Genomic DNA, 27,920 nt, shown 5'->3' with positions numbered 1-27,920 from the left:
GGGACCCAAGACAAGGCCATCTATCTAGTGGAGCGCAGAGTGGCCATTTAGCGGATTCAGTTTCGATTCCGAAGTCGCTAGCAGCGAGGAAGCATCGTCACCATGGGCAGCGCGACATGTGATAATTCGTCCGACCTGGGCTGGGTGGTTCAGAAGTTTGGAGGCACGAGTGTTGGAAAATTCCCAGACAAGGTGAGTGAGAGTTGAGGTTATTGTTGAATTCATCCTCTGCTTTTTCTTTTTTTAAAGTTTGCGGGGTGTTCAATGAGTCAATGCTGATGCGCGCTCTCTCCTCATAGATTGCTCGTGATATTGTCAAGTAAGTTTGTCCACATGCGGTGATGGTGAGTCACGCAATGTATGGCCTCCAGCTTATCATGATATTGCTACAGGGCCAATCTTTCGCGGAACCGAGTCGTTGTTGTATGTTCTGCTCGAAGCACGGGCAAGAAGGCCGAGGGCACCACCAGTCGGTAAGAAACCCCCCATGTTGGACTTGTTGCACCTTGAAGCGGATGGAATTCTCATTGTCTCGTTATATAGGCTACTTGCTGTCTACACAAAACTCAAGAACATTGCTACACCCATCAGCTCCGAGGAGAAGCAGCAGGAGTTGATTGAGCAGGCTGCGGGGCTCATCCAAGATGTTTGCAACGATCACGTCTCCGCCACCGTGACCTTTGTCCAGGATCCAGAGTTGAGAGATGCCTTGGTAGCCAAGCTCAAGGCGGAATGCCAGGAGTTGATTGAGTACATCATGGCCACCAAGAGATTCAACCTCGAAATCAACTCAAGATCAAAAGACCGCGTCATCAGCTTCGGCGAGAAGCTCAGCTGCTTGTTCATGACTACATTGTTGAAAGATTCAGGAGTTGACGCTGAATATGTGGACCTGTCAGATGTCTTGCATAATGACACCCCTTCTCCATCCCTGGATGCCAGCTTCTACAAGCTGGCGGTAAGCAGATTTCTCAAGAAACTCACAGCGTGCGAGCACCGGGTCCCGGTCGTCACGGGCTTCTTTGGAAACGTCCCTGGCAGCTTGATTGATGGAGATATTGGTCGCGGCTACACAGATCTCTGCGCGGCCCTCTGCGCCGTGGGATTGAAGGCGGACGAGCTGCAGATCTGGAAAGAAGTCGACGGCATCTTCACGGCAGACCCTTCAAAGGTCCCCACGGCTCGATTGCTACCATCCATTACACCGTCAGAGGCAGCCGAATTGACGTTTTACGGTTCCGAGGTCATCCACCACCTTACCATGGACCAGGTCATCCGGGCTCATCCACCCATCCCTATCCGCATCAAGAATGTTAAGAACCCACGCGGAAACGGCACGGTGGTGATCCCGGATCCAATTCTGTCGGCGGCACAGCAGCTGCATCGATCAAGACCTTCGCAACGGGCCCTGTTCAAGAATCCCAGACGCCCAACTGCCGTCACAATCAAGGACCAGATCAGCGTCATCAACGTCCATTCAAACAAGAGATCGATTTCACATGGCTTCTTCGCCCGCGTGTTTTCCATCCTCGACAAGCAGTCCATCTCCGTGGATCTCATCTCCACGAGTGAGGTGCACGTCTCCATGGCCATCCACGCTGACGGAATTCGATCAGAGGCGTTTGAGACTGCGAAGCGGGACTTGGCGGAGTGTGGAGATGTCAGCATTCTAACAGACATGGCTATTTTGAGTCTAGTTGGGGCAGACATGAAGAACATGGTTGGCGTTGCTGGGCGCATGTTTTCGACACTCGGAGAGCACAATGTCAATCTCGAGATGATTTCTCAAGGTAAGCAAAATCACCCGGACTATGCATGTTTTTTTTTTCTTCACCGGACTAACACATTGGATTTTACAGGGGCGAGTGAGATCAACATTTCTTGTGTCATTGACGCTCGCGATGCCACGAGAGCCATGAATGTTTTGCATACTCATTTGTTCACATTCCTGGATTAGGGGGGCGGTTTTGGCCATGATACCTAGCATTGCGGCGCCGATTTATTTTTTACAGCATATATACGTGCATAAGGTTTAGGTTGAGTTGATACAGAAGGAGCTGCAAAGGCCAATCGCATTGCGAGGCCTTTCTTTATTATTTCCATTATTCCCAAAGCTTTTGGATACATTTTGTCCTTTTTTTATTCTTTTGTTTGTTGGGGTGAGGAAACAATCTAGGTTGACCAGTTTGGTGCATACCATCATCAGTTCTTCTGCTTCATACGCTACCATGCGCTACATCATTGAGGAGTTTTTAAAAATTCGATAGATGATAGATAATAAATTGCATACATCAACTAAAGATATGAGAGAGATGTGAATGGGTTCTGATTCTCATTCGATTGCATTGTACATCATGAGATAAATTGCAGGGTATCTCCAGCGTTGCTATTATTAGCAAACAATGTCAGCCCAGGTACCACCGCTAGGAATTCTTGGTGCTGAGGTACTTGCAAATTAGAACCGTTTTTAGAAGAGCTCGGTGAAACTCACGCCAAAATCCCCCACCTGCGATACTTGTTTACCGAATACGCACTTACACCTCCGTCTCAGCGTTTCAGCACCGCCAAAACAGCACAACTCTCCCGCCACCAGCATCACGACGATGCGCCTCGCCTCACCTGAAGCTACATAGCAGACGCCGATGGTGCTGTGCGTACCGCAGATTGTACGAATAGCGCAGGCCTCATCGCCTGTGCACCAACTATCGCCACCATGTATCGGTCTGGAGGCTCTGGGCCTCGCAACCGGACCAGCATCTTGGGCGTTCTCAAGGCCACGGAGCTCGATGCGAGATCCAAGCTCCCAGCAGGTAATGTCTCGCTTCCTGGTTGATTTGCTTGACCATACGCGCTCTTATGGGGAGCTCAATGGCAGCTAACTGTGTTGCTGTGGACAGAAATCATGGTGACGATCCTCAACTACCTGCCCGTGGCCGACCAGTTGCGCTGTGCCCGCGTTTCCCACCGTTTGCGAGAGATGGTATACGATGACACTCGTTGGGTATCACGATTGAAGAGCATGGGATGCTGGGACGAACGAGAAGCCAGACAGAGGTTTGAAGAGTCGGTCAGGCGCAGGCGAGAAGCTGCTGCTGCTGCTGCGGCGGCAAACCAGGCCAACGATGGCAAGAAGAACGCAGTCGCATCGTCCACCATATTCGATGCCACGGTCGAACAACAACGTCGACAGCGACCTGCTTCAGAGCTGAGAGACGGGTTCGAGACCATGACAATTGGGACAAGCGATCCTGCTGAGGACCCCGCGGCGTATCTCGACGTATTCAAGCGCGTCAAGAGCATCAGAGGCGGGGCAAGGCAGGAGTATGGCAAAATCTACAAAGCTCTTGCACCCTTCTATTTTGATCTGGCCAAGGCCAAGTCGCACACGGACCCGATCGTGTTCAAAGCCTTTATAGATCCCGAGCAGCAGGCGCAGATGCTGGCCAACCTGCACAAATTCGCGGGGAGTGATTGGTCTGAGGGATGGGCCGTCAGAGATGCGAAGCTGACGGCAATGATGAACATCTTCGAAGCCGCTGTTTTGCGAGAGTTCGAGCAGGGCTACGAATTCTGGGACGTTGACGGGCGCATGCACCGATACGCTCATGTTTTGCACACACTCAATGGCGCCAAGACTGGAATCGAACTCTTTATACAGAAGCACCCCCTCTTTAATGATCGTGATATGGTGCACAATCCAATGGACTGCTTGAACCAGGCATTTACAGACGATGTGACGCTGGAGCCATCACGTCGCTTTTTTGAGCAAGTGCTCCTCAAGGTCAACGAGCAAGCGAGCATTCTGGAGCGAATATTTCCCGATCCTGCCGTTGTGTTCTGGGGGCTCACTGAAAAGGTCGCGGAGGATATTATTGCCGAATACACAACTCCCATGTTTGACGAGGCGCACGAGCGCAGCATTCTTTCCTACCTCAAGGCCATTTCCGGCATTTTCGAACAGACGATGAGGTTCTTCCAATCACTTACACCTCCCAAGGGACCTGGGGAAGAAGGAGAAATAGAGAAGCGTGCCAAGCAGCTGACGTTGAAGGTGTTTGAGCCTCACCTCGATTTATACCTACAGGAGGAGCTGGATTTCTTCACTAAGCAGGCGGAAATCGAGGTCTCACAATGGGAGAAGAAGCTTTCCGAACAAGACTCGTCTTTGGAATCATTTTACATGTCCAACATTAATCGTTCTGCGGAGAAGAACGATTTCTTGAGCTCTTTCAAGAAGGTTATCATGATGCCCGTCACAGTTCTGCCCAATTTTCCCATTGGCTCTCCGTTTGCGACTACGAAACCAGCATCCTCGCCCGCAGTTACTGCAAATGGGTCTGCGGTCTTGACCCCTCAGTCTTCCCGGCCACAGACTCCAGGCTTGGGCAATGAAATCCAAGGACGGGGTAGCAGTCCCATGCCTGGGGCGAAAGCTCCGACTGATGAGCTTGCAGCTAAAGCAGCCATAATGGCCTCTAAGTTGGAAGGCATAAAGTCTTTATTCAGCATCGAAGTAGCCCTAGATTTGGTGCACAAGGCCAAGAGTAGCCTTGGGCGAGCCGCGGTGCTTATTCCCTTAGGCGGACAGGTTGGAGGAGAAGCCAAGGAGCAATGCGCCAACATATTCATTGCGCTCGTTCGTATCCTCGGACAGCGGCACGTCAAATTAGGCTTTGACATGGCTGTAGATCACTTGTCTCAGTACAATCCGAGAGATGTAAGCGATCATGACCAAAAAGGTGTGGCGCCGTTGGTGATGTTTATTGAGCTGGTCAATGTGGGCGACCTCATATCCCAGATGATTGAAGTCTTTTACGAGCAGCAACTGGCAACGCCCAAGATTGCCGACAAGAACGACTTTTTGGATCCCTCCGGCCTAGCCAAGAAGAAGTTTGAGCAGATGCTTGATGAAAGCGTGGCAGCCGGCTTGAACAAGGGCATCGACGTTCTCATGGATGAGGTCGAATACCTCCAGGGAACTCTGCAGCAGCCCACAGACTACAACCCTACCCCCCGCATACCAGTGGACGATGGGAACCATCGAATGTCCCACCGAGCAACGCTTGGATCCATGGCGGAGCTGGATATCGGGCCGACGCCTACGGCTCGTCGCATTGTCGACCTCGTCAGATCCCACACTAACATGCTCATTGGTACGACAGAGAAGTCGATGCTCGACGTCTTCAACGGCGAAGTTGGCCAGCGACTCTTTACTGCGATATGCAAACATCTCAAGAGGCAGCGTGTCAGCACCGACGGCGCTGTCAAGCTCATTGCTGACATGAATCTGTATTCCGACTATGTGAGGTCGCTCCGGAACCAGGATGTGTTGCCGTACTTTGCCGCGCTGCGCGAGCTAAGCCAGATCTATCTTATTGATCCGGGCCATGCCAAAGAAATGGCTACCGTGATTGCGGATGGAGATCGATTTGGCGGCGTGTTTCGTGCAGAAGAGGTGTATGAGTATGCGCAGCGTAGGGCGGATTGGTATCAGGTCAGGAGGAGCGTCGAGAGGGCAATGTACGGAATGGACTGCTTGGTCATGTAAAGAGGGGAGCGGGATATCATCGCTGGGACTCGTTTTTTGGGCCGTTGGATAGACTTGGGAATGATGAGATGATGAATTATGTGAGCCATGAAAGTTATTAAAAGTTTCTGGGTTGAGCGAAAGGGGGGAGGTGGGTGACCAAAAGGATATTTGGATAATGAGTGTGCCCAGATTGGCGCAATGCATAGATAGAAATCTTTATATATATACTCCTTGTACAGCGTGATGAATAAAGAGAATAAGAATGCAACAAAAATACGAATTGATTTTCCCATTATATAGCTTATTTGGCCTTGATCCATTGGGCCCCTCTTCTCAGTTTAGAGCCAACTCCGTGGTAGATGTGGTATATACATGTATATGTTATCCGGATGAGAACGCCTTTTCTTAGTGAGGTGCAGAGAGACCTCAAGAAAAACAAACAAAACAAAAGAAGCTCGAAACCGAGCATTCTACCTCTGTCCAAAGTCCAGCTTGCGGGCCACCTTGGCACCCCTATCTTCGTCAGCCACCATTCCAGGACGCCGTTTCAGGTCCATGCCCATCTTGTCCTCTCCAGCGCCGCTGTCTTTCCGGGGCAGGTCGTCCTTGCGCGTGGGCTTGGGCTCGGAATGCCACCAGCGGTGCTTGAGCATCTCTCGCGCGGTGATGCGTTTCTGCGGGTTCAGGGCGAGCGTCTTGATGAGCAGATCGACGCCGTCGGTGCCTACGATGCCGAACCGCATCTCGTACCAGTCCCTCCCGCGCGTGGGGTGCTGGCCGGGCACGGTGTACTCTGGCAGCCGGGTGACGCCGGGCCAGTTGTCTTCGGTGGGAGTGCCGATGGACTCGCAGATCATCTTGATCTGGTCGAGCTCGTTGTTGCCGGGCATGTACGGCGCGCGAAGGATGAGCTCTGCGAAGACAGTGCCGACGGACCAAACGTCGACGGCGCCGCTGTAGTATCGGGCGCCGAAGAGCAGCTCAGGTGGGCGGTACCAGCGGGTGATGACGTTGGAAGTCATGTGGCGATGGGGGTCGGCGAAGCTTCGCGCGAGACCGAAATCGGCAAGCTTGACCTCACCGTCGGCGGCGATGAGCAAGTTGTTGGGCTTGATATCTCGGTGCAGGACAAAGTTCTCGTGGCAGAACCACACTGCGCGGGTGAGCATGCCCATCCAGGCCTTGATGTCGGCGGCGCCGTAGCGGACGTTGTCGGTGTCGCGGATGAGCATTTCGAGGTCGCCGAGCGGGAGGTACTCGAGCACCAGGTTGAGGTTCTGGTCCTTGGAGGAGAAGACGGAGAGCAGCGAGATGATGTTTGGGTGCTGCAGCTCCTGCAGGTGCTTGAGTTCGCGCACCGCGTCGGGCGCCATGCCCTCTGTGTATTCCTTCTGCACCTTGATCTTCTTGATGGCGACGCGCGTCGCCGGGTTGGAGCGGAGGTGGCCGAGGAAGACGACGGCGTAGGTACCTTCACCGAGCTTCTTGCCCTTGACGTATTTGCGCTTCTCCTCCTCGTTCATCTGCTCGGCGAGGTCGAGCGTCGGAGGCAACGTTTGGCCTGTGGTTGAGGCGGGTGCGGGCGCGAGGGCGGGCTTGGGGTTTCCATTGGATGAGGTTTGGCCGGAGCCGGATGCGAGGTTCTTGAGAGGCGAGGAGACGGGCCGTAGTGTCTGGATATTCTCGAGCTGTGGGTTTGAAGCGGATGAGGTGGTCGTGACGACTGGAGAGAGCGCCATGATGGCGGTCTGGCGGAGACGAACTCAAATCGCAAGCTGTGTGACGAGTGTCGTAATGTCTGGTAGCAGACGAGACAATATGGACGCAAATTGAGGGTGTGCAAAGCTGGATATATAGAGGAATTAGCTAGTGGTAAGGATGGAGAGGAAGCGATGATGAAGCTGTATTGGCATCAGCCGTGAATGGCAAGCTTATCGCTATCAGATGGCGCTTTATCTTATCGGCAGCCCAGCCAGCTGCAGTACCTGAGCTTCCAGTGAAAATGGGTGCTAGCTCAGGTACTGTGAGCTCTGGGCTTCACTTACAAACGGCATCAGTCTGACGTTATAAAAACAAACACTGATCTTGTTCTTTAAGCAACTTTGCGGTTTCATCTAGAATGCGTTTCATGGTTTCAATTTTACTTTGTACAGTCAATTCCTCTTTTGCACCGCACGTCAAGTCAAGCCAAGCCTGTTTCGTCTTATCCGCTATCTCACGGCTCTTTCTTTTCCTCTTCTTTCAATTCTCTTCGTCTTCGATCACATGTTTATATGCCATATCCATCCAAAATAAAGACTCCTTCGGGCTGTAAAATGTGTCAGTCTATTGTATTTAGCTTATAGATCTTATACTTACCGCTCTATTGGGCGAACAACATCTTCGCTAAACTCAGTTGTTATTTCAACGAGCACATGGCCGAAAAAGAAATAAAACTCAATAAAACCTTCTAGTGGATATCGTGCCCACCCTTTATCAAGCTCGTCATCCAGGGTGGTATGGGTGAACTTGACACACGTTTTTTCTTGTATGAGTCCGTGTGAATCTCGATAAACTTCTTTTCGAACGCAGATCAAGCTCGGTTCAGCAATTGTTTCGGAGGGATCCACGTTTACGCGGCATTGTCCAACGACTCTGCATCCGCCATTCTTATATCGCAGGAGAATGCCTCGACAACCGCCGGTGTCTGGTACGTAATACACCGTGGATTCTGCGATCTGATCCAACGGCGTTCGAGAATAGTAACCGAAACGATTAAACCTCTTAGGGGTAGGCTTCTCAAGCATAAATGGCTCTGGAGGAGTCCAGCTGCCCGATTCGCAATATGTGCCGAACAATGGGATCTCAAGATACCCTTGTTCCCGCTCTCCATAAACCAAAGTTACCGGGCTATCTCCACTGAGGCATTGGTCCGCGCGAGAACTCGGCCAGTCCTCAGGCAATAGACCGTCATGGTGGTAGTCGTCTTCGCTAAAGAAGCAGTTCCTCCCGACGACAACATCTCCGGCCTTCTCCATCCGAACAAGAACATTGTACTCGCTGCGAGAAATAAAACGAGTTCCGAGAACAAGTATTCTGTCTGTAGTTCCGATCGGCAAGTATATCCAGAAGGCGCCTCTCTGCACGTCTGGCGAGAGTTGCTCATACAGCGCATTTGCACTTGATTCATCCGAGTCGTGAATGTAAAGATCATACAACTTATCTTGAAGAAAGAAGAAGGTGATGCCTACGATCTTCTGAGTATTCACGACTTGGAGCCTCCATGTTTCGAATACATCGGGTATTTGGGCATTGCATAATGAGAAGCGAGGTGGAGCTGGAGTGTTCCATATATAAGGGTACTTGGGCTGGATTCGCGTAGTTTGTAGACGTAGTCGTCCATCCTGCAGAACGGATTAGCTATAGCGGATATATCGAATGTTATTCACACAAAATACCTGGAGCTGTGCTTCGATACCGTGCAACGACGAGCCTTCCTCGACAATAAAAGTCGAATCGCTATGAGTCTCCCCTGTATACTGAGGCCTGCAACTGAGTCGTTCCACCTTCTTGATGCCTTCTTGATCAATTGTAAGTTTGGTAATCGGGTACATGGCAGATGCTGGAGCACACTCCAATTTTCCGTTGCGTCGCCAGGAAATCACTTGATCCAATGGCTCGATTTGCAGCTCTGGCGTGTTGGTCTCAAACTCAGTTACCATACGGATGATCGACATGCACCTCCAGAACAAGGAATCTTTAGACTCTCTCCAAATGGGGAGAAGCAGCTCTTGAGGAAGTCTATGTAGGAAGGGTATCCCAAACAGTTGGCCCGATAGCTCAAGGCTTTTCGGACTTGTTGGTATATATACGTTGGATGCGGGCATGAAGAATGCATTTTCCCATGGGAGCCTCCATGCGGTAGAGATCCATAGCTTTTGCAGCGCGTAATCTTGTTGTAATTTTGCATAGTTACAGACTCTGAGGAATATCTGATAGCATTCAAAGTGTACTGTAGTATATTCGATTGAAGAATCGCAGGAGCAACGTTTCATCCGGCAAAACAAGTACTCGTTGGAAGGACGGTAGCCAGAGCCCAAAGGAGGCAAGGGAAAGGGTTGCGTCTGTCCCTTGTATACATGGTTTTCCCCAAAGACTGAAGAAAACGTTAACGATACATGTATATTGCAATGAGCTCAAGGAGTTGTTGTAGATGTAATTCGGATGACTTACGCGCCATTGCTATTTCTTTGTCGAGTATTCTCCCCACACAGATGCTGCATTGTGGAGATGCTTTGACGTGATATATCACAGGGCCCTTCGACCACAACGTTGACATTGCCGTTATGAACTCAACAAGGCCGCTTGTCGATGGGGATGGCCTCCCTCTTGGCGTAGCATGTGAGCGTCTTTTAATTCGAAACCTCTTGTCCATGACGACAAAAGATAAGAGAGTGTTATTTAGGATGTTGAGATGACTTCTTCTAAGTATGGGCTATATTGGCATAATAATACCCAACCACCAGCCCAACGCTGCCTTGTGTGATATATAAAAGAGACGAGGAGGTAGAGACCTCAGCTGAGGGCGGGGAAGTTTGTACTGTTTACATCATGCGCATCAATATATGCACCTCTCTGCCCTGAACCCTGCGAGGCTAGCCGAATCCTTTGTTTCAGAGGCCTTGCATGGAAAGATATCATTGGCACTCTCTGGGCAAGGATAATAAAAAGGAAATTCTTCCATTCTCTGTTCAAGATAACAACTTTCGTACCTAGCTTGGGCAAGACGATCAAAAGTCGGGCGTCGTTGGAATAACCAAGTATTTTATGGTATCAAAGCGACTATTTAACATTTGTTTGGTAAAAGAGCTTGAATTGACAAAAATGATTGAAGGCTTTGGAAAAAGATGGCCAGCATCTTACGATGATTGCATGTAATCAAGCTAATACTAATAATCTCTGCTTTATTGCGCTATATTACGCAAAAGATGCCTCTCATGGTGTTTCATATGTATTAGTTTTAATATATACACCTGGTCTTATTGGGGGATTTTCTTTTCTTTTTTTCTTGTACTTGACCACAGTTACTACCTATTTGCTGTCCATGTGCTTTGCGTTGGGATCCCACAAGGCTCTGCTTACATGTACTGCTTGTTGTTAATGCATAAGACATATTTTGCCTCTATGGTCGCATAACTCAAGTTATTCGAATAGTAGAGCTAATTTCATGCAAATATTAACATCATTGTCTTGGTATCAAAATGAACCTATTATACTGCTACTTACAGCTGAGCTGACGTATGAAGCTGGGCTGAATCGTGGTCCGCTTTAATCGGGGGCTAAATCCCGTGCCGGAATATAAAGCGGCAAGTGATTGCAGTGATCCCTTTAGCGCGAACTTCAGTCCATGTCATCTTTTCTCGGATGCCGAAAGACGATGAGATGATGATTGACAAACGGCATCCGCTAGACGTTGCTTCATCTGGTTACGCGTATTATGAATGCGATCGTCGAGATACATCATCTGCGGTTGCATATCATCTCAACGTTCCCCTCAGTTTAATGTTAGGACAAGCAACCGTCGCCTGGCGGTTCGTATCATAACAATTTCTCCTGCACTGCGTATCGCCAACATCCTTCATCAGAGGAAGAAAAAAAAAGATGGTCGGAGTTGGGGGGAGATCCAAAGCTTGCGACGAGTGCCGACGTCGACGGATAAAATGCGGTGAGTGCCGTGTCTTTTCTCGGTGCTTCTTTTGAACTGCCTGATGAGCCAGCTCCTGATTCTAGCCACCAGATCTTTCAACTCCACACTGTAAGCGGTGCCTCAAAGCAGGGCTGCAATGTGGAGGTTCTCGGGGCCTTAGTATTCTTCAATATGATGGACGGAGCGGTCGTGCTGTTTCATCCAACACGTCCTCCATTGCACAGGCAATAAGCAGCATAGCTATGGGACAAGACGTTCATTCATCTGGAGCTAGCCACTTGGAAAACATGAATCCAACAGCGCCTTGGAGTATATACAGACCTCAGATGCCCCACGAGGACATTTTCATTACCTACACTGTGTCTCAGCTTTTAGAAGATGGCGCTGATGTTTCCTCAATGCCTGGAACCAGCGGAGGGCTAGCTAAGCAGTGTTTGGTTGCTCTATCGACAACGTACTTTGGCATTGCACATATGGAAAAGGAGATTTTGAGGCGTGGCATGTCCAAGTATGGAAAGTCATTGCGGACCCTTAATCAGAGGCTAGGTGATCAGAGTGCGAGTCGTACGTTGGACGTGCTACAGTCCATCATGATCATGGCGCTGTTCGAGGTAAGAGCCGCCTCCCAATGAGGCGACTGCTATGCTGACAACGGAACAGTATCTCATTAGTGATCTCGAAGCTGGGTGGTTACAACATTCACGAGGGCTTGAACGGCTTCTGGAGATTAGAGGACCTGAATCTATGGCATCGCTCCCTTGTCTGACCATATTAGAGAGCGTCCGCCCTTCCATCATCTTCTCGGCACTCTTGTTGCGCCAAAACACCATTCTTGCGTCTCCGAACTGGAAAACTCTCCCATGGATGAACCATCCGGGACGAAAAGACGCCATGCAGCTTTTGATCGATATTCTTGCCGACTGTCCGGAGCTTTTTGTGTTGCGAGAGTGTCTTCCTGCTAAATCTGCCCAACTAGAGAGGCGTTCTGCTCTGCATCATCTCGAGGAGAAAGCTAACGCAATTCTGGACAGTCTTCACACTTGGAAGCAAAGAAAAGATATACTTCCGTGGACTGAAGTACCTTCACCTTCATCAACACCAGAAATTTTGGACTCGGGAGGACTGTCAACGCCTATCTGGCAAACGGTCTATCATTTTGAGTCCCTCTATCAGGCCAATATCATGAGTCTATATCATGGCGCGGTTATTCTCGTATCAAGGCTTTGCCTCGGTATTCAACTCGAGTTGGACGAGAATAAGTGTGAGGAGATACGAGCTTCGATAAACATGGCAGGGTTGGCGATATGCCGCAGCATAGATTACCATATGGAGCGAAGAGGAGACGACATTAGCAGCCTCTTTATACTCTTCCCGCTGAGAATGGCTTTTGATGCAGTGGGCGTTGACAACGTGGAGATTGGATCATGGCTCAAGGCAATATTGCAACAAATCTATTCCGGCTCAGCGGGCAGATGGGCAACCGCACGATATTTGCTCGATATCCAACCATTGTCAAACAACCCAACTCCAATCTAGATGCTCTTGGCTACATAATCAGACTATCAACATCAAGAAATACCTGTCAAATATTTTCCACGACCACAAACTCCATTCTTCCGGCCTTCCGACCGTCCTTGGATAGCTTTTTGTCCTCCTTTCTTGAAGCTTTGGACATCTTCTTCTCAACCTCCTTATCCAGCTTCCTCTGCTCTCGCTCAATTTTTCGCATCTCTTTTGCTCGCCTCTCCTCTATCCTTGAAGCCTGTCTGGGACTTGCATCAGCCAATTTTTCGTCGGCCTTGCGCTGAATTTTCTGCATCTTTTCGTCCAGCTCGCGCTGCTCATCCTCCCAACTTGAATCGGAGCTGTCGCCGCCGGAGTGTCCCTGTGACCTTCGGGCCATTTTTGAATCCTTTTCTCGAAGCTTTAGTAGCTCTTTGCGATTACTTTTCTCGCTCTTCTTAATTTGAGACTCGACTTGCTTGGCGCTCAATCTGTCGATGATATTGCGCTGCTCGGAAGGCGGGGGGACATCTAAAGACAGTGGCGCTATGTTTGCAGCGATGGACTGCATTTGTCGGTCTCTGATGCTGATGCACTGTGATCTGAGATCCATTGGTCTGTGCATGTTAGTATGATCGGCCGGTTGCTTTAAGAAGAGACTACTAACGGTATTTCTGGTAGAAGTTGCCCGAGTCCAATCCTTGGAGCCAAATCATGGCCTTTGCAAATGGACACTTTCAGTCCTCGAGGCCCGAAATAATCGCGATTAACGGCCTCCAAGAATCGCTGCGTTCGAATTCGAGTGACCGCCGCTGTACCTACACCTGCGGCCATGCCTATACCGAAACTAGCAGCTTGCGCCCAGTGATGCGGACTGCAAACCAATTTATCAGTCAGGATGAGATGACTTCGGTGAATCACCTACTTACACGAATCCTATTGCTTGGCCTGCAACGTTCAAGGCTTGCAATGGAGCCGGCGGAGCTTCTGCCACGGCAAGATTGTCGATGAAGGCAACAAAGGTCTCGGCGCTTATATCGTGGCGATATAGATCGGGGCTGTATGCTCTCATGAAAGGAAACGGCGTTTGGAAGGGCCTAGCAATGTCTACTCTTGGAATCACGACTGGTCTCTTTGCGGCGTCAGCAGTTTTAATAGCATGGTACAAGGAATAGGGTACAACTTACACTGAGGCGGAACATGCGCGCCTCTCTCGCGGGCGGTTGTCTTGGGATCCAACCGGTAACTTGCTCTAAGAAGAGCGCTTCCTCTTGGTCTGTTGGAGGCAAAGTTTGATCGATGGCCTGACCACCATATTGACCATCATATTGATGATATACAGCATCTTGATGGCGAGGCGGGTCCATTTGACTATATTTTTGATCCATGGCAAGGAAGAAAATTGATGAATGATGTCTATACACTGTATTTGTGAAGCGCAATTTGTATCAGTTGAGAAGAGCAAGAGAAGGCGTCATTTTATATAACTGTTGCTGTTATGGGAACACCACTTGCTGTATAGCCTCCTGCAACTCAAAAGAGTTCATTTCTCGACCCAATTACAGTCTATTTCGTATAATTGATATGAAGGAAATCTTGTTTTTCTCTTTATTATTTCTCCCTTTTCCCATCCTTTGGCCGGATTTCCATTACCCGATTTGGCGTATTTCTCGAAGCTAAGGTGGCGTAGACATGGAGCACAAGCCGGAGGATTCGAGACGCTGACTGACTATTCCTAGAAAGGATCATTTCTCGAAGTCTTAGCTTCTCTTCGAGTTCCCACTTATTACTTCGTTAGGCTCAGTGTTCGAGGGATAGAACTGGTGTCTTTGGATGTGAAATCCTCCAGGTCATATTCAAGAGTCAAGCGACGACGACTACTGTGGCTTGGATTTTGTTCTTGAATGAGGTGCCGAATGTTCCCCTGTCAACCTGACCCCCTAGGCATAGGACGAGAAATTACCTTCTAATGAGGCCTCCGCCATAGCCAATATTTGCAGTACTAAAGATGGAGGGTCCAACTATCGTATAAGCAAATAACACATAATGCATCTCATATATCACAAAACGAGCAGCGAGTCGCATTGCAATATTTCTGCTTAGATTACTTCATGACCCACGCCCAATTATATCCAAGTATTCATCCTCAACCGAAGCACTATCTTGATCTTCATTCATAGCTCGGTCGCTATCAGCGAATCTACGCCAACCTAGGCTTATTGCTCGTCGGATATTTATCCTTCCATCTAGTCTAAGCATCAGTTCGTGCGTCTAATATTGTCGCAATGGAATGATTGAAGGTGTGTAGGAATCTACAGTCTATAGAGGTTATATTTATTATCAAGAGGGTCAGTAAAGCTGCAATAGCTAGGTCAGAGGAAGGCTACGCCTCAGCCTTTGGATCTACAGCCTATATTTCTAAATTCTAATCAGTATGAGAGAGAAATACCTGATTTAATAAGAGGAAGCCCTATTGCATTGGATTCCTATTTAAAATAACCGTCTTGCTGAATTATATTAATTGTTTTAGAAACAGATAGTATATCTCTAACGGGGCGTATGTAGGAGGTGCTGCATATCCCGGACCGTAGTCGTATTCGAATACTAGGCTCCAAGGCCTACATATATGTTCTTATCGGACGACGGATCACCGGCGGGAGGGTGATCGTTCATTCGGAGGTCGGAACACTCATTGGCTTCTAGTAAACGTGTATGTAGGCCTTGGAGCCTAGTATTCGAATATAATCAAGGTCCGGGATATACAATACCTATCACACACGTCTGTTAGAGATATACTCTCATTTCTGAAATAATTTATACCGCTTAATAAGAAGAATATTCTATATATGCGTACAATGCAAAGTAATATAAGCAGCTGAGGAACTGCCGAGGGATGTAGCCATATAAATTCAACGTCTAGAATCAAGCTTTATCTCCATAAAATCAGGGCAACATTGATTGCTTAAATCCTGAAAGCCTAGACCATATCACTGGCAACAGCGCATTGAAGCAAGACCGCGAATGAAGGTTAAATACCAAACTCAAACTGCCCAAGTGAGAAAAATGCGCAAAACGGCCCGAACAACAAAGTTCAAACACAGTGTAACAAACTTCAAGGCTGTGATTCATAGTTTAATAGCTCTATCGATTCAGGAAAGATTTTCTATTGAGCTATAAAAGCCCTTGGCAGTGCTTAAAATGGGCTGTAGATGTGCTTGAGCATTATATTTAAAATAATGATGCTACTATGTCGGAAAAATCTGTGCCGCTGCATCTTAGAGACGGAGCCACAGGTATGATTTCTACTTGAAGACATGGTGTAATAAGGTACAGGTATAGTTCCTATGACAAGATTTCTTCTCCACCCTTGGAAGTATCACCACTCGTCTCATGTACATGTGTTTTGAGATCACAGAATCATTAGAATCGTGCTACATTAGTGGTGGATGGTTTCATTGACATTCTTGAGGCTATTATTTTCTATGTTCATTACAAAAGATATCATAAAACGAATAGAGCAGTACAAAAATACATACTGATCCAACATCATCTCATTAAACGCCAGGATACAGCCATTTTCAGTTGAAAACTTTCAGCCTATGGCCGTCGTGCTTTTACTAGCTCATCCTATAAACATCATCTTATGCTACAGTGTGGTATGTAGTACGGGGTACTCATGGGGCCGAAGCTTGCTGGATAACATCAAACGTTAATTGTTGTTATATGCCTTTGGTTTCAATGTATATAGGAAGTAGATTGTTCTTCAATAAATCTGCTCATTGCGAAGTTAACTGGAATGTGATCTGCAGTAGTGACGTATGGGAAAAGATAGCAGGATACTTGTGAAAGACATGTCCAATTTCCACAGAGGCCGGCTCACAATGTACCTATGTAGGTAGGGTGACAAGATATATGTTACCCATTTCTAGAGAAATAAGTTTGAACAGCCATCTTGAATACGAGACACGCTAACCCAGATACCTTTCTTATTCATCGGGACTGAATTGAAGATCTACACGGCCCGAATTTGGCCTTATTTCCCCCTGGTGTCTCACTTCATTTCCGCCCACTAAGATATTTGCCCCAGTAAAGAGCTGTAGACTAATAACACCCATAGCCACGTAGAGGGCATACTTTCTATAATCTGAACACTATTTGATGAAAAGTATACAGATCCAGCAGATCATAGCCTATATAGTGGAGCGTCGGTGATCGACAAACGGTCGCATATCTTCTCCGTAACTGTCTGACTTTGAAACGACCAACACAAAACTCTTGCTTATAGGAAGTTAAATTGCAATCAAAGGCCCGCCACAACTCGATGAATGAAATCTCAACCCGATGATCACTGCCACTGCATGTTTCATTCGGTTCCACATGATACCTCAAACGACATCACGGTGGAATATTGACTCTATGAATCACAGAAAGAGGATGGGCAATTAGGACTGGAAAGACTCAGGAGGACATGTGGAACGTTTCATCTTGAGATGCCAAGACAAGGAGGGTAAAACTCAACATTTTGATGCCATGCTAAGGTATGATTTCCCGAGATCACACTTCTCATGGTGAAATTGTAAGACAGAGGAAAGTCTATTTTATGCTTAAAGTTTCCCACATTTTCCTTATCTAAAAACTTCTCATATCTAATAGCAACGATTAGTGTTAGCTACCTACTTCCAATTTTCTTCCGTCTCTTCAGATTTCCTTTATCTTCGACAAAATGTCATCCAAGGCCTCAAGCGTTACTGAGCGGGCATCCTCTGAGGAGACCTCGCTCGATATCAAGTCTCTGGATGATGATATGAAGACTCCGAACTCTAGAGAACGACCTCATGAGGTAGAAGCACAGCCTGTTTATTCCATTTATACTCAGCGACAAAAATTCTTCATTGTTTTCATGTCTAGCCTAGGAGGGTTCTTCTCGCCTTTATCAGCAAATACGTATTTACCCAGCATCCCCAGTTTATCAGAATATCTTGGAGTGTCTCCATCTTTGATGAATCTTACGGTTACTGCATTTCTTATTTTCCAAGGACTGGCCCCATCATTTTACGGCGATCTTGCCGACATTGCTGGTAGACGGCCGGCATATTTAATATCATTCGTCATCTACATAGCTGCAAACATTGGCTTGGCCAGTCAATCGTCTTATGCGGCGTTATTTGTTCTCAGATGTCTCCAGGTAAGAGAACAATGGCTAGACCATATCATATATATCTAACATTTCAATAGAGCTCAGGATCAGGAGGCACATATGCGTTGAATAGTGGAGTTATTGCCGACATCTCAACCACGGCCGAACGTGGTAAATACATGAGTGCAGCACAAAGCGGGATCATGGTAAGGATACACAATGTCCCTTGGAATCACAGTCTCTCAGTCACTAATCAATGCTTTCTTAGCTTGGTCCAGCAATTGGTAAGACTTTCATGATGTATCGCCATAAATTTGGTACTTCGGTTATTAACTAGAAGAAAGGACCTATATTGGGAGGTGTTCTTGCCCAGCATCTTGGCTGGAGGTCTATATTCTGGTACAGTTTTGCCCGAGTATTTATAAGTATTCCTTACAAAGTGGCTAACCCATCTACAGGTTTCTGACCATCGTATGTGTTTATCAGAGTACTATCATGAGCCTCAGGAAGCTAACTATTATAGTGTGGCAGCATATACCTCATTGTTTTTGCGATCGCGGTTCCGGAAACTGCCAGAAAGGTGGTGGGCAATGGCTCCATTCCCCCGACGGCATGGTGGAATCGCTCCTTGCTGAGCGAAGTTGCTCGTCGTAAAGCGCGTACCAAGCAGGGAGACGAAGGCATTTCTCCATCGCCAAAGCCTCGAGGGTTGAGATTTCCGAATCCTTTGAAGACATTGTTGATCATCAAAGAGAAAGACTGCGCGATGATGCTGTTCTATAACGCCATCATCTACTCGTCGTGGTATACAGTAACCGCCAATTTGTCAAATCTACTCTCGGAGAATTACCACCTAGACACGCTACACTTGGGATTATGTTATATGTGAGTATTGTTCTTGAATAACTGGCTGAGAGTTATACACTAATTTCCGAATCTTAGACCTTTTGGCATTGGGGCTGCGCTGTCTATCATGGCTAATGGATATATCTAGGACTGGAATTATGCACGTGTTGCACGTCGTTACGGTTTCTCAATCGACAAAAGGCGAGGCGATGATTTGACCAAGTTTCCCATTGAGAAAGCAAGACTGAGCATTGTTTGGCCATTTGTTTATGTGGGTGCTGTGGCCATTATCTGCTTTGGCTGGGCTGCCATGCTAAAGACGCATATCTCGGTCCTTTTGATCCTCACATTCGCCATGGCCCTATTCCTTACCGCTTGCTATAATAGCATGAATCTCTTGCTGGTTGATCTGTATCCAAATTCGCCTTCGACTGCCTCTGCCGCGAATAATTTGACTAGGTGTCTATTGTCGGCGGGAGGATCTGCCGTTATTGACCCCATGATCCGCAAAATGGGTACTGGTTGGGCATATACTCTTGTTGGAATTCTCATTATTGCGCTGAGTCCTTCTCTTCTTATTGTTACCCGCTATGGTCCAGTCTGGAGAGAGGAACGGAGATTGCGGTTGGAACAGAAGGAAGAGGCACGTAAGCAGCCAGCAGAGCGGCAAGTGTGAGAGAGAACAGTACATATGTAGTATCTCACCAAGGAGGTTGAGGGATGCACATAGGCGCGAATATTTCCTAGAGTAAAATAAGAATAATTATAGATAATTAACCGTCATACTGTTGTATTATACACTGCGGGAGGTATACCTCAGTAAACAACATTGTTTGTCTATGTGGATAGCTATTTGTGGTATTCAATCTCGTTATAGATCAAGAGAAGAACTATCCAGCACCCCAGCAACGGCGTGCAGTTTGAGCATCAAAACCACATGTGGAAGAAAACCGTTCATTTATGACTATATTCGTGTAGTATTCAGTATTATTTGCGACACGGGATGCTGGATAGCAACATACATGTAGATTGGGGTGCTGAGCAGGCACTCATAGGCTCAAGCAATACGGTGTAAAACTTCTTTTCCTTCAAGCCAACGATCGATATTCTCCGCTGTTTCGGCATACCATGCATTCACCAATCTTTCATCCATGTATCCCATATGTGGCGTGGTGATCAGACGTGACCGTCCATCTCGGCCCCAGTAATTAGTCCTCCTCCAAGGGCTATACATGGGAAGAGGCTCAATCTCAAACACGTCTAATGCAGCACCACGTATAGCCCCGCGCTCCAGTGAGTCAAGGAGCGCAGCTTGGTCTATCAGTGGCCCCCTAGACGTGTTGATTAGCATTGCAGAGCTCTTCATGTGTTGCAGCTCCTTGGCACCAACAATTCCCCGTGAACGATCGCTCAACACGTAATGCAAGCTCACGACGTCGGAGTTGCAGAAGAGATGATCTTTGCTCACTGCATGGAATGTATCTGGTGGCAAGCCCGCCTCAACAGCCATGCGACTAGCCTTTTCCTGTGTCAAGTTTTCGCTCCAGCACAAGACTTTCATGCCCCAGGCAAGATGTCCAATCCGAGCGACTGCAGCTCCCAGTCGCCCCAAGCCAACAACGCCTATAGTGAGTCCCGTTAGGCCTATCGCCAGCTCAGTTTGCCATCCGGTGCCGGTTTTCAGAACGGCGTCATCGGCAGCGACATTGCGTGAGAGTGCCATAATGAGAGCCCATGCATGCTGCGTGGTTGGATGAACTCCTCCTTTCTTGATATTAGGCCGCGAGCCAATATCATTGAGTTCATCAGTTCGGCCAAGGCCTGGGGCAGCAACGACGGTAATCCCCAACTCTTTAGCAGCGGCAAGATCAAATGTCTCAAACTGTGTTCCTGTGGCTAGCAGAAGCTTCAAATTAGGCAAGCTTCGCAATAAGGAGCCCGAGAATGCAGTTCGTTCGCGCATCGTTGAGATCGCCTCAAAGGGCTTCAGCCGCTCCACCAAACGAGCGGTCTCTGCTTCGTTAATAGGAGTGATGGTATCATTATATGTGGTAACTTGCAGGCTCGATGGTGAAATATGAGCGAAATGCGATTCGGATGTGTTGAGATAATCGTCTATGATGGCGAGAGAGGGGCGTTTTGGAAGCCTCGCAATGCTCTGCCTGACTGTAGATGGAAACATTTTTACACCCTCCTGGAGGCTGAGAAGCGGGGTAAATAAGAGATGAGGGTTGGCAAGAAGATCAAGCAAACTTCAAGTCATTTGTATGAGGTACCGATGTTTAGGAGCGTAGTGGAAGAATGGTATCAAGGCAAGCAAGAGGCAACCTGCTTTGAACAGTAAGAAGCTAGTGATATATCGAAAGAAGATGGGAATTCAGTGAAAGAAATGCTTCTTTTCCTTTGAATCAAATGACCCAATAATTGGCTTGCATTTGAAATCAACCTCAGACACGGCAACACACCCAACCGGCGAACACACTGATCTTATGACTTTGGCTTATCAGGACGCTCATTCAACCGAATTCGAGGGTGATGAATCTCACTTGCACGGATCGGCTAGGCCTGGTCTACTCTAGCCTATCTTCGTTGGCCTATAGTAAGCTAGATACGATCCCAAATTGTTACTCTTCGGACTTATTGCTTCACCAAACAAAATTGTGACATATGAATACTTGTAAAATGCTACCGTAATAGGTGTGATAGGATACTGAGATCGGCGGTATTCTTCTCGCCCGAAGAACGCATTCAACGGCGGACGCTCGGAAATGGCACATAGCCTCGGATCCGACCGGAGGTCCGTACGGATATACGATACTCTTCACCAAACACAATCATGAAAGAGTACATAATCTCTGGCTTGCAATTTGCAGTTACTGTTATTTAAACAACAATTTGATCAAATTGGATGACTTTTCGGTTGCTAAACAATACATCATCTAGGGCTCGAAGTCTAAGTGAACAAGCGCCCTTTCCAACATCACCATACATAAAACGTGCAAATCGTTAATACTATGTTGTAATAATATGCTGCCTTTGAACTATCTCTACGTTTGTTTGCTAACAGAATAGTTTGAACGTATTCACCAAAGGTTGTATCAGAGTATGTGTAAGCTACTGGCATTTGTGTAAAGTAAAATAAAAAATGACCCCGAGATAGGACTGGTCTCGAGAGCTGAACTGCAGAATGTGGATAATATAATGTGAGTTAAGCATCCAGGGGCAAATTTCTGGAACCCGTTCGATATAAAGTAGTATTCCCAAAAGCTGGAGAAACCTTCCACGCGGTCTTCCATAAGTAGCTGTCAACGGTACCCAATAGAAGCACAACTAAATGGGTGCACTTAGCTTTCGGAGTTTTTAATTTAAATTAGACCACGTGGTACTATAATAAAGCTCCCTGTATCCAAAGCTTAGAGGGTAGTATTTCTTTATGATTTGAGAGCAATGGAAATGAAACATCCTCCAGGCACTATATATGAGCCCTGCATCAAAACATTAAGACATCAGTTGAATGACGTTCTCTATACACTAAATAATTGGAGTTTGTTTATTTTGAACATTCTAATCATGAAAAGAGATTTAGGCTATATTGTTCTACCAATCAACAATGTGAAGGATATTATGAACCTGGACAGAAGAAATGCCGTGTGGGGATGTTTATAAATGAACGTGCCTGAGCTAGGAATTTTTCCTATTGGAGGAAACATTGTTCAAGCACACAAGCGCTCCCCAATAGACTTTATCCCAGTACCCAATGGATCATAATGGTCATTGTACAAACTACTAAATAAGCATCTACCTATGGAGCTTAAGCTTGGCAAAAGTGAAGCTACGGAATACCTGGCATATGCAGTATTTCAAGGTTCTAATTAGCCGGACAATGTCAGCCATCCATGGATGTCTTTCATCGACCAACAACCAATTTCGCTTGATCTTTCTACCTTTGTCAATGAATTTGTCTTAACTGCTATACCCGTGGAAGCAACCCAGCAAGCCAAGCTACAGGCCCTTTTTGCCGGAGCCCCTCATCTCAATCGACTGACCATTTCTGAGTTTACATGGATCTCTGCAGCTTTGTGGGGTAACGGTTGTGACTTTCCGGCAGATGCTACCTTTTTCGATGTGGGGAGTAGCAGCGAGTATGGGGAAGCTTGTAAGCAGGCTCATTCAATTCTCATCAAGCCACAGGTAAACATCTATAGCCCAATATTTCGTCTCTTCTTCCAATGTAGAGCAGCAAATATAGAACTTTATTCTTCAATCGGACATCTGAACTCTTAATCAATGTCCAGCTTTCCCCAATTACCCCATGTTTTACCCATCGGCATTACCGCTGCCGAGATTAAAGCTTGCAGATCTCGTCTATTCAACCCCTCAATCTCCAGTGCGGCCAGGATCCAGTCTCCAGGCGGATCTTGGATTCTGTATTTTAGGCTAAAGGCTATGCCTTGTTGGCGGGCCAAAACAACCTGCTGCTTGGATTTGGTTGACATTCGGGGAGATGATTGATACCTCGACAAGAAAACGGGCGGATGGAAGCGGTGTATTTGGACATAAAAGATGACAATGGCCATCACACCGTTGCGGTGGTCCAGCAGCCTAACCAGACAGCCTTGATCGTAAGGGAGCAGCCATGGTGATACAAAGCCTTCTTCTTCTCTTCATAGCGGCCATTGCGCCTGTCTATGCCGAGAGCGGCATTGATGCGTGGTTGCGATACGCTCGATTGCCAGCCTCTGCAACTAAAGGACATCTCAATTCTTTTCCGAACCGCATCGTCGTCCTCAATGCCTCGAAAAATGGACCATTGGCAAGTGCTTCATCAGAACTGCACAAGGGTATCAAAGGCATCCTGGGACTTGATCTGGATGTGAGCTCCAGTGTAAAGAGTTGCTCTGCTCAGAAAACCATTGTCGTTTCCACTCTAGAGACATACAAATCCTCTTGCGGCAAACTCTCACCGAAGGTGAACCTGAAGGAAGATGGATACTGGTTAAACACCAAGGGCAACTCAGTGCAAATTATCGGCCAGAACGAACGCGGTGCACTTTACGGTGCCTTTCAGTATCTTTCCCAACTCGGACAGGGTGATTTTTCAGATGTGGAATATGCCTCAAACCCAAGTGCGCCAGTTCGATGGGCCAACCAGTGGGACAATTTGAACGCAGCAACTGCAGCACATGGTAGCATAGAGAGAGGCTATGGCGGAGCTTCAATCTTCTTCGATAATGGCCTGATCAAGGAGGATCTTTCGCGAGTTCCCCTGTATGGTCGCTTGTTGGCCTCTGTCGGCTTAAACGGCATCGTCATCAACAACGTCAATGCTGACGCCAATCTTCTCAACGAGACCAATCTCCAAGGCGTCAAGAGAATCGCAGACTTGTTCCGACCGTGGGGAGTTAATGTCGGCATTTCGCTCAACTTTGCCTCGCCACAAGTTCTAGGAGATTTAACGACATTTGATCCTCTCGACAGCACAGTCATCAAGTGGTGGACCGACAAAACCGACAGAATTTACCAGCTTGTGCCTGATTTTGCGGGATACCTTGTCAAAGCCAACTCAGAGGGTCAGCCCGGGCCTCTGACTTATAATCGCACCTTGTCGGAGGGCGCCAATCTCTTTGCTAAGGCGATTGAGCCTCACGGTGGCATCGTTGTCTTCCGTGCGTTTGTCTATGATCAGTTGAATGAAACCGATTGGAAGGCCGATCGAGCCAATGCTGCCGTTCAGTACTTCAAAGATTTGGACGGCCAGTTTGACGACAACGTTCTTATCCAGATCAAGTTCGGCCCCATCGATTTCCAAGTTCGAGAGCCTGCTTCTCCTCTCTTTGCTAATATGCCCAAGACGTCTGTGTCAATCGAACTGGAGGTTACCCAGGAATATCTTGGTCAGCAGTGCCACCTAGTCTATCTACCGCCTTTATGGCAGACTATCTTGGGTTTCGATATGCGATACAATCACCGGCAATCTTATGTTCGCGACATAGTGTCAGGAGAAGTATTCAATCACAAACTTGGAGGATATGCTGGAGTTGTCAACGTCGGTATGGATGATACGTGGATTGGTAGTCACTTGGCCATGTCCAACTTCTTTGCTTTTGGTCGGCTTGCCTGGAACCCTCAAGCGGATTCTCAGGACATTGTCGAGGAATGGACTCGCCTGACTTTTGGTCTAAGTCGAGACGTGGTCGCGGCTATTGTTGATATGTCCATGAAGTCTTGGCCGGCGTATGAGGGCTACAGCGGCAACCTTGGCATTCAGACCCTTACCGATATTCTGTACACTCACTATGGTGCCAATCCCGCCTCTCAGGATAACAATGGTTGGGGACAGTGGACACGGGCTGATAGCAAGACTATCGGAATGGACCGTACAGTTTCAAATGGAACAGGAAATGCAGGACAATATCCCAAAGATGTTGCCAACATGTTTGAACACACCCAAACCACGCCGGACGACCTGTTGTTATGGTTCCACCACGTGCCATACACCTTCAAATTGCACTCTGGCAAGACTGTTATTCAGCATTTCTACGATGCTCATTATTCTGGTGCTGCGACGGTACAGAAATTCCCCGCAACGTGGAAATCACTGAAGGGTCAAGTAGACTCTGAGCGATACGCCGACGTCTTATACAGGTTGCAGTATCAAGCAGGTCACTCACTCGTCTGGCGCGATGGTATTAGTGAGTTCTACCGTAACCTATCGAGCATTCCAGACAAACTCAACCGCGTCCGAAACCACCCACACCGTATTGAAGCTGAGGATATGCAACTTTCGGGATTTACAAAAGTTGATGTTTCTCCTACCGAATGTGCGTCCAAGTACAAAGCCATTGCTACAAATGGAACTGGCACGGCCACCACGAAGTTGAACGTTCCGAGCGGCAAATACACGGTGGCTATCAATTACTACGACGTGATGGGAGGAAGTGCTAGTTACAACGTACTACTCAATGGCAAATCTCTTGGAACCTGGAAGGGCGACTCAGAGAACTACCTTGGTCATGATTTCAGCACGTTCCTTGACTGCCACTCAGCAATTCGTATCACTTTTGAGAATGTCAAGATCTCAAAGGGGGACAAGCTGACTATTAAGGGAACCGGAGATGCACAAGAGCAGGCGGCGATAGACTATGTCGCCATTTTGCCTCAGGGAGTGGTGGACTAGATAGCAGTTATGACTAGAAGAAGTAATTTTTAAATAAATTTTATTTTTGCTCATGAAGCATTTGATCAGTCGCTGCAAGTCGACATTATCATTTAAAGAAGATTACAGAAGCACACCTATTTACTCAGACCGACGCCATACTGCTTCAAGAGCTCTTTCACTCGGTCAACTGGCAGAGCCTTTGTCGTCCTGCCCTTGAAACCTACCATAGTCTCGGCTTTGCACATGGCATTCAAAATGGCTTCTTCAGTTGTCTCTGATACAACGTAGAAAAGGGTATCAATCGTTTCGTTCTTGAGTGTTTCGACAGGCTGACTCTCTAGCGGCGGTAGATAGCCAAGACCATCTGATGCGGTAGCAAGTTGATTCGGCGAGGTTCCTGTCGACAGCGCAAGGAAGATCTCCCCAGAGAAGTTTCTTCCAGCAGAATGGCCTCCTACCTATAGTTACAAATATTTTATTAGTAATGCTATGGACGTGTGGTTTTTGGACGTCGTTATCTGACCTGGGTGATGCCCATTCCGGCATGCTGAGCGAGACGGCGCAGTTGATGTGGCAGTAAGGGAGCGTCAGTTCTGAATTGAGGTCAGTGGTTCAATGCGTGCATTTTCTTAAGATGGCGAGATAGGTACATGATTAATACTATGATGCCTATAACAGGAATCGTTAATACTGTTTCGATTATTGCAAAAGGGAAAACTTACTTCCTTCAGCTGCCTTGCCGCCCGTGGGTAGCTGGCTAGACGCTTCCGCTGCCTTTTCTTTGGCTTTAGCTTCCTCGGCTATCAGTAACTCGCCGATTGGCACATTTCCAATCCTAAGATCAGGTTTCTGCCCGTGATTAGCTTGGACCAAGACACCAACTGTGTAGTCACGATCGGCACCAGGAACAATTCTTGAGCTTGTGCCAGTTCCGCCCTTGTACCCGTGGCATCGCATAGCTGTACCACCGCCATAGTTGCCTTCTTGGACCTCTGTTTGAGATTGAGCAACTTCGATGGCAGCATAAACAGAGTTTTTATCCAAAACAGAGGCGCTGATATCGTTTAGGAGCCCATCGTATGTCTCTCCTACAACAGGTATGCAAAAACGTCGTAGGCTTTCAATGTCATCTTCCCCGTCTTTACGAGCCTGCTCAATTTGCCATAGAAAGAGGCCGTCGTAAACCTTACCCACGCTCACAGTGTTGGTGATTGCAATTGGCTAGAGTAATATTTTCCGGGTTAGCGAACAAACAATGACATGATGATCACCACAGAGGCATCTTACTGTGTTGATGTATCCATATTCAGCGAGGGCATGAGTTCCAGTCAGTTCACCCATCCCATTGAGGTCGTGAGTTGCCGCATAACATGGTGTAAGGCGGGTTTCTCTTATTCCACGCGGCAAAACGAGCGTCACTCCAGTATGGATATCGGTACCTTCGTTGACGGTGACTTGGCCGACTTGTACACCTAGGAGGGATGAATGAGTATTTTAGCAAAGCAAACATCGCCACATGATAGAATGATAGTGAAAGAAAAAAAGAGTCCAAGTTACCTGGTACGTCAAGAATTGAGTTCTTGGGTCCTGTCGCAAACTTTCCGGGGCTGTAGCCCAAATCACGAATCCGTGGTCGAGCTGAGGCTGGGAGTGGCGGCGATACTAATGGTGAGAATTTCTGTGTCATGGTGAATATCGTAGATGATGAGTTCAATTGCACTGGACTGAATGTTTATCGTAGTGAGCAAGTCTACCAGTATGTCAGAATATATATAAGTGTAAGATCGATGCTCCCTTATGAGTGCTCAGAGAAGAGGAGGGGTAGCAATATATAGAAGGGTTCAGATGGTAGCGAGCTGCCCAGATATCTTGCTTTTAACAAGAGGGGAAATTTTCCTCTGATAGGAATACGAAAGGGGTTTTGTTTAATAGAATATGCTGAAACGAATTCGCTGGAGGGGCCGTGTTATTGGCTCTTAATCCGGAAATTGAAGGAATTGGTACGTCAGACCCGCACTAGCTAAATGTGTGTAAAAACTCCATCTCACAAGTTGCAACG

At 47.4% G+C, this 27,920-nt stretch overlaps 11 protein-coding genes across 11 annotated transcripts; 6 read left to right on the top strand and 5 right to left on the bottom strand.

The window, feature by feature from the left end:
* Positions 1-102: 102 nt before the first annotated feature.
* Positions 103-1,957, top strand: M431DRAFT_90189 (hypothetical protein; the record flags this gene model as incomplete). Its single annotated transcript, XM_024924123.1, has 5 exons — positions 103-192; positions 300-319; positions 393-473; positions 544-1,790; positions 1,860-1,957. The coding sequence occupies 5 exons, from the start codon at positions 103-105 to the stop codon at positions 1,955-1,957; spliced, it is 1,536 nt and encodes a 511-aa protein (XP_024772218.1).
* A 756-nt stretch (positions 1,958-2,713) lies between these two features.
* M431DRAFT_90069 (hypothetical protein) lies at positions 2,714-5,548 on the top strand (the record flags this gene model as incomplete). Its single annotated transcript, XM_024924106.1, has 2 exons — positions 2,714-2,810; positions 2,898-5,548. The coding sequence occupies 2 exons, from the start codon at positions 2,714-2,716 to the stop codon at positions 5,546-5,548; spliced, it is 2,748 nt and encodes a 915-aa protein (XP_024772217.1).
* Positions 5,549-5,811: 263 nt separating this feature from the next.
* M431DRAFT_464937 (hypothetical protein) lies at positions 5,812-7,597 on the bottom strand. The gene has a single exon (XM_024915386.1). The coding sequence runs from the start codon at positions 7,267-7,269 to the stop codon at positions 6,001-6,003; it is 1,269 nt and encodes a 422-aa protein (XP_024772216.1). The 5' UTR covers positions 7,270-7,597; the 3' UTR covers positions 5,812-6,000.
* A 287-nt stretch (positions 7,598-7,884) lies between these two features.
* On the bottom strand, positions 7,885-9,848 carry M431DRAFT_90646 (hypothetical protein; the record flags this gene model as incomplete). Its single annotated transcript, XM_024924170.1, has 3 exons — positions 7,885-8,913; positions 8,959-9,665; positions 9,743-9,848. 3 exons carry the CDS (start codon positions 9,846-9,848, stop codon positions 7,885-7,887), a joined length of 1,842 nt encoding a protein of 613 aa, XP_024772215.1.
* A 1,322-nt stretch (positions 9,849-11,170) lies between these two features.
* On the top strand, positions 11,171-12,752 carry M431DRAFT_496864 (hypothetical protein; the record flags this gene model as incomplete). The annotated part of the gene is made up of 3 exons (XM_024917534.1): positions 11,171-11,234; positions 11,307-11,827; positions 11,877-12,752. 3 exons carry the CDS (start codon positions 11,171-11,173, stop codon positions 12,750-12,752), a joined length of 1,461 nt encoding a protein of 486 aa, XP_024772214.1.
* A 46-nt stretch (positions 12,753-12,798) lies between these two features.
* On the bottom strand, positions 12,799-14,107 carry M431DRAFT_496863 (hypothetical protein; the record flags this gene model as incomplete). The annotated part of the gene is made up of 4 exons (XM_024917533.1): positions 12,799-13,300; positions 13,387-13,593; positions 13,649-13,851; positions 13,907-14,107. 4 exons carry the CDS (start codon positions 14,105-14,107, stop codon positions 12,799-12,801), a joined length of 1,113 nt encoding a protein of 370 aa, XP_024772213.1.
* Positions 14,108-17,523: 3,416 nt separating this feature from the next.
* Positions 17,524-19,576, top strand: M431DRAFT_556908 (hypothetical protein; the record flags this gene model as incomplete). The annotated part of the gene is made up of 7 exons (XM_024921464.1): positions 17,524-17,904; positions 17,955-18,062; positions 18,125-18,140; positions 18,201-18,271; positions 18,380-18,741; position 18,772; positions 18,851-19,576. 7 exons carry the CDS (start codon positions 17,524-17,526, stop codon positions 19,376-19,378), a joined length of 1,467 nt encoding a protein of 488 aa, XP_024772212.1. The 3' UTR covers positions 19,379-19,576.
* Positions 19,540-21,085, bottom strand: M431DRAFT_464861 (hypothetical protein). Its single transcript, XM_024915385.1, has 2 exons — positions 19,725-21,085; positions 19,540-19,666 (listed from the first exon to the last, which is right to left on the bottom strand). Exon 1 carries the CDS (start codon positions 20,882-20,884, stop codon positions 19,760-19,762), a length of 1,125 nt encoding a protein of 374 aa, XP_024772211.1. The 5' UTR covers positions 20,885-21,085; the 3' UTR covers positions 19,540-19,666; positions 19,725-19,759.
* A 1,517-nt stretch (positions 21,086-22,602) lies between these two features.
* On the top strand, positions 22,603-23,143 carry M431DRAFT_483682 (hypothetical protein; the record flags this gene model as incomplete). Its single annotated transcript, XM_024916139.1, has 2 exons — positions 22,603-22,858; positions 22,998-23,143. 2 exons carry the CDS (start codon positions 22,603-22,605, stop codon positions 23,141-23,143), a joined length of 402 nt encoding a protein of 133 aa, XP_024772210.1.
* Positions 23,144-23,234: 91 nt separating this feature from the next.
* Positions 23,235-25,930, top strand: M431DRAFT_509810 (glycoside hydrolase family 67 protein). The gene has a single exon (XM_024919365.1). It carries the CDS (start codon positions 23,339-23,341, stop codon positions 25,877-25,879), a length of 2,541 nt encoding a protein of 846 aa, XP_024772209.1. The 5' UTR covers positions 23,235-23,338; the 3' UTR covers positions 25,880-25,930.
* On the bottom strand, positions 25,929-27,718 carry M431DRAFT_509809 (hypothetical protein). The gene is made up of 6 exons (XM_024919364.1): positions 27,419-27,718; positions 27,149-27,333; positions 26,584-27,082; positions 26,512-26,530; positions 26,385-26,454; positions 25,929-26,319 (listed from the first exon to the last, which is right to left on the bottom strand). The coding sequence occupies exons 1-6, from the start codon at positions 27,546-27,548 to the stop codon at positions 25,996-25,998; spliced, it is 1,227 nt and encodes a 408-aa protein (XP_024772208.1). The 5' UTR covers positions 27,549-27,718; the 3' UTR covers positions 25,929-25,995.
* Between the last annotated feature and the right edge of the window lie 202 nt (positions 27,719-27,920).

Source organism: Trichoderma harzianum, assembly GCF_003025095.1.
Source record: "Trichoderma harzianum CBS 226.95 unplaced genomic scaffold M431scaffold_9, whole genome shotgun sequence".
Classification (NCBI taxonomy): domain Eukaryota; kingdom Fungi; phylum Ascomycota; class Sordariomycetes; order Hypocreales; family Hypocreaceae; genus Trichoderma; species Trichoderma harzianum.
This window is presented reverse-complemented; position numbering and strand designations above follow the sequence as displayed.

Excerpts from the sequence above, each read along its gene's own strand:
- M431DRAFT_464937 (XM_024915386.1), bottom strand. The coding sequence starts at position 7,269 with ATGGCGCTCTCTCCAGTCGTCACGACCACCTCATCCGCTTCAAACCCA.
- M431DRAFT_464861 (XM_024915385.1), bottom strand. The coding sequence starts at position 20,884 with ATGTTTCCATCTACAGTCAGGCAGAGCATTGCGAGGCTTCCAAAACGC.
- M431DRAFT_509810 (XM_024919365.1), top strand. The coding sequence starts at position 23,339 with ATGGTGATACAAAGCCTTCTTCTTCTCTTCATAGCGGCCATTGCGCCT.
- M431DRAFT_509809 (XM_024919364.1), bottom strand. The coding sequence starts at position 27,548 with ATGACACAGAAATTCTCACCATTAGTATCGCCGCCACTCCCAGCCTCA. Across the intron at positions 27,334-27,418 it reads CTCAATTCTTGACGTACCAG|GTGTACAAGTCGGCCAAGTC; the intron begins GTAACTTGGACT and ends CATCCCTCCTAG. Across the intron at positions 27,083-27,148 it reads AATATGGATACATCAACACA|CCAATTGCAATCACCAACAC; the intron begins GTAAGATGCCTC and ends ATATTACTCTAG.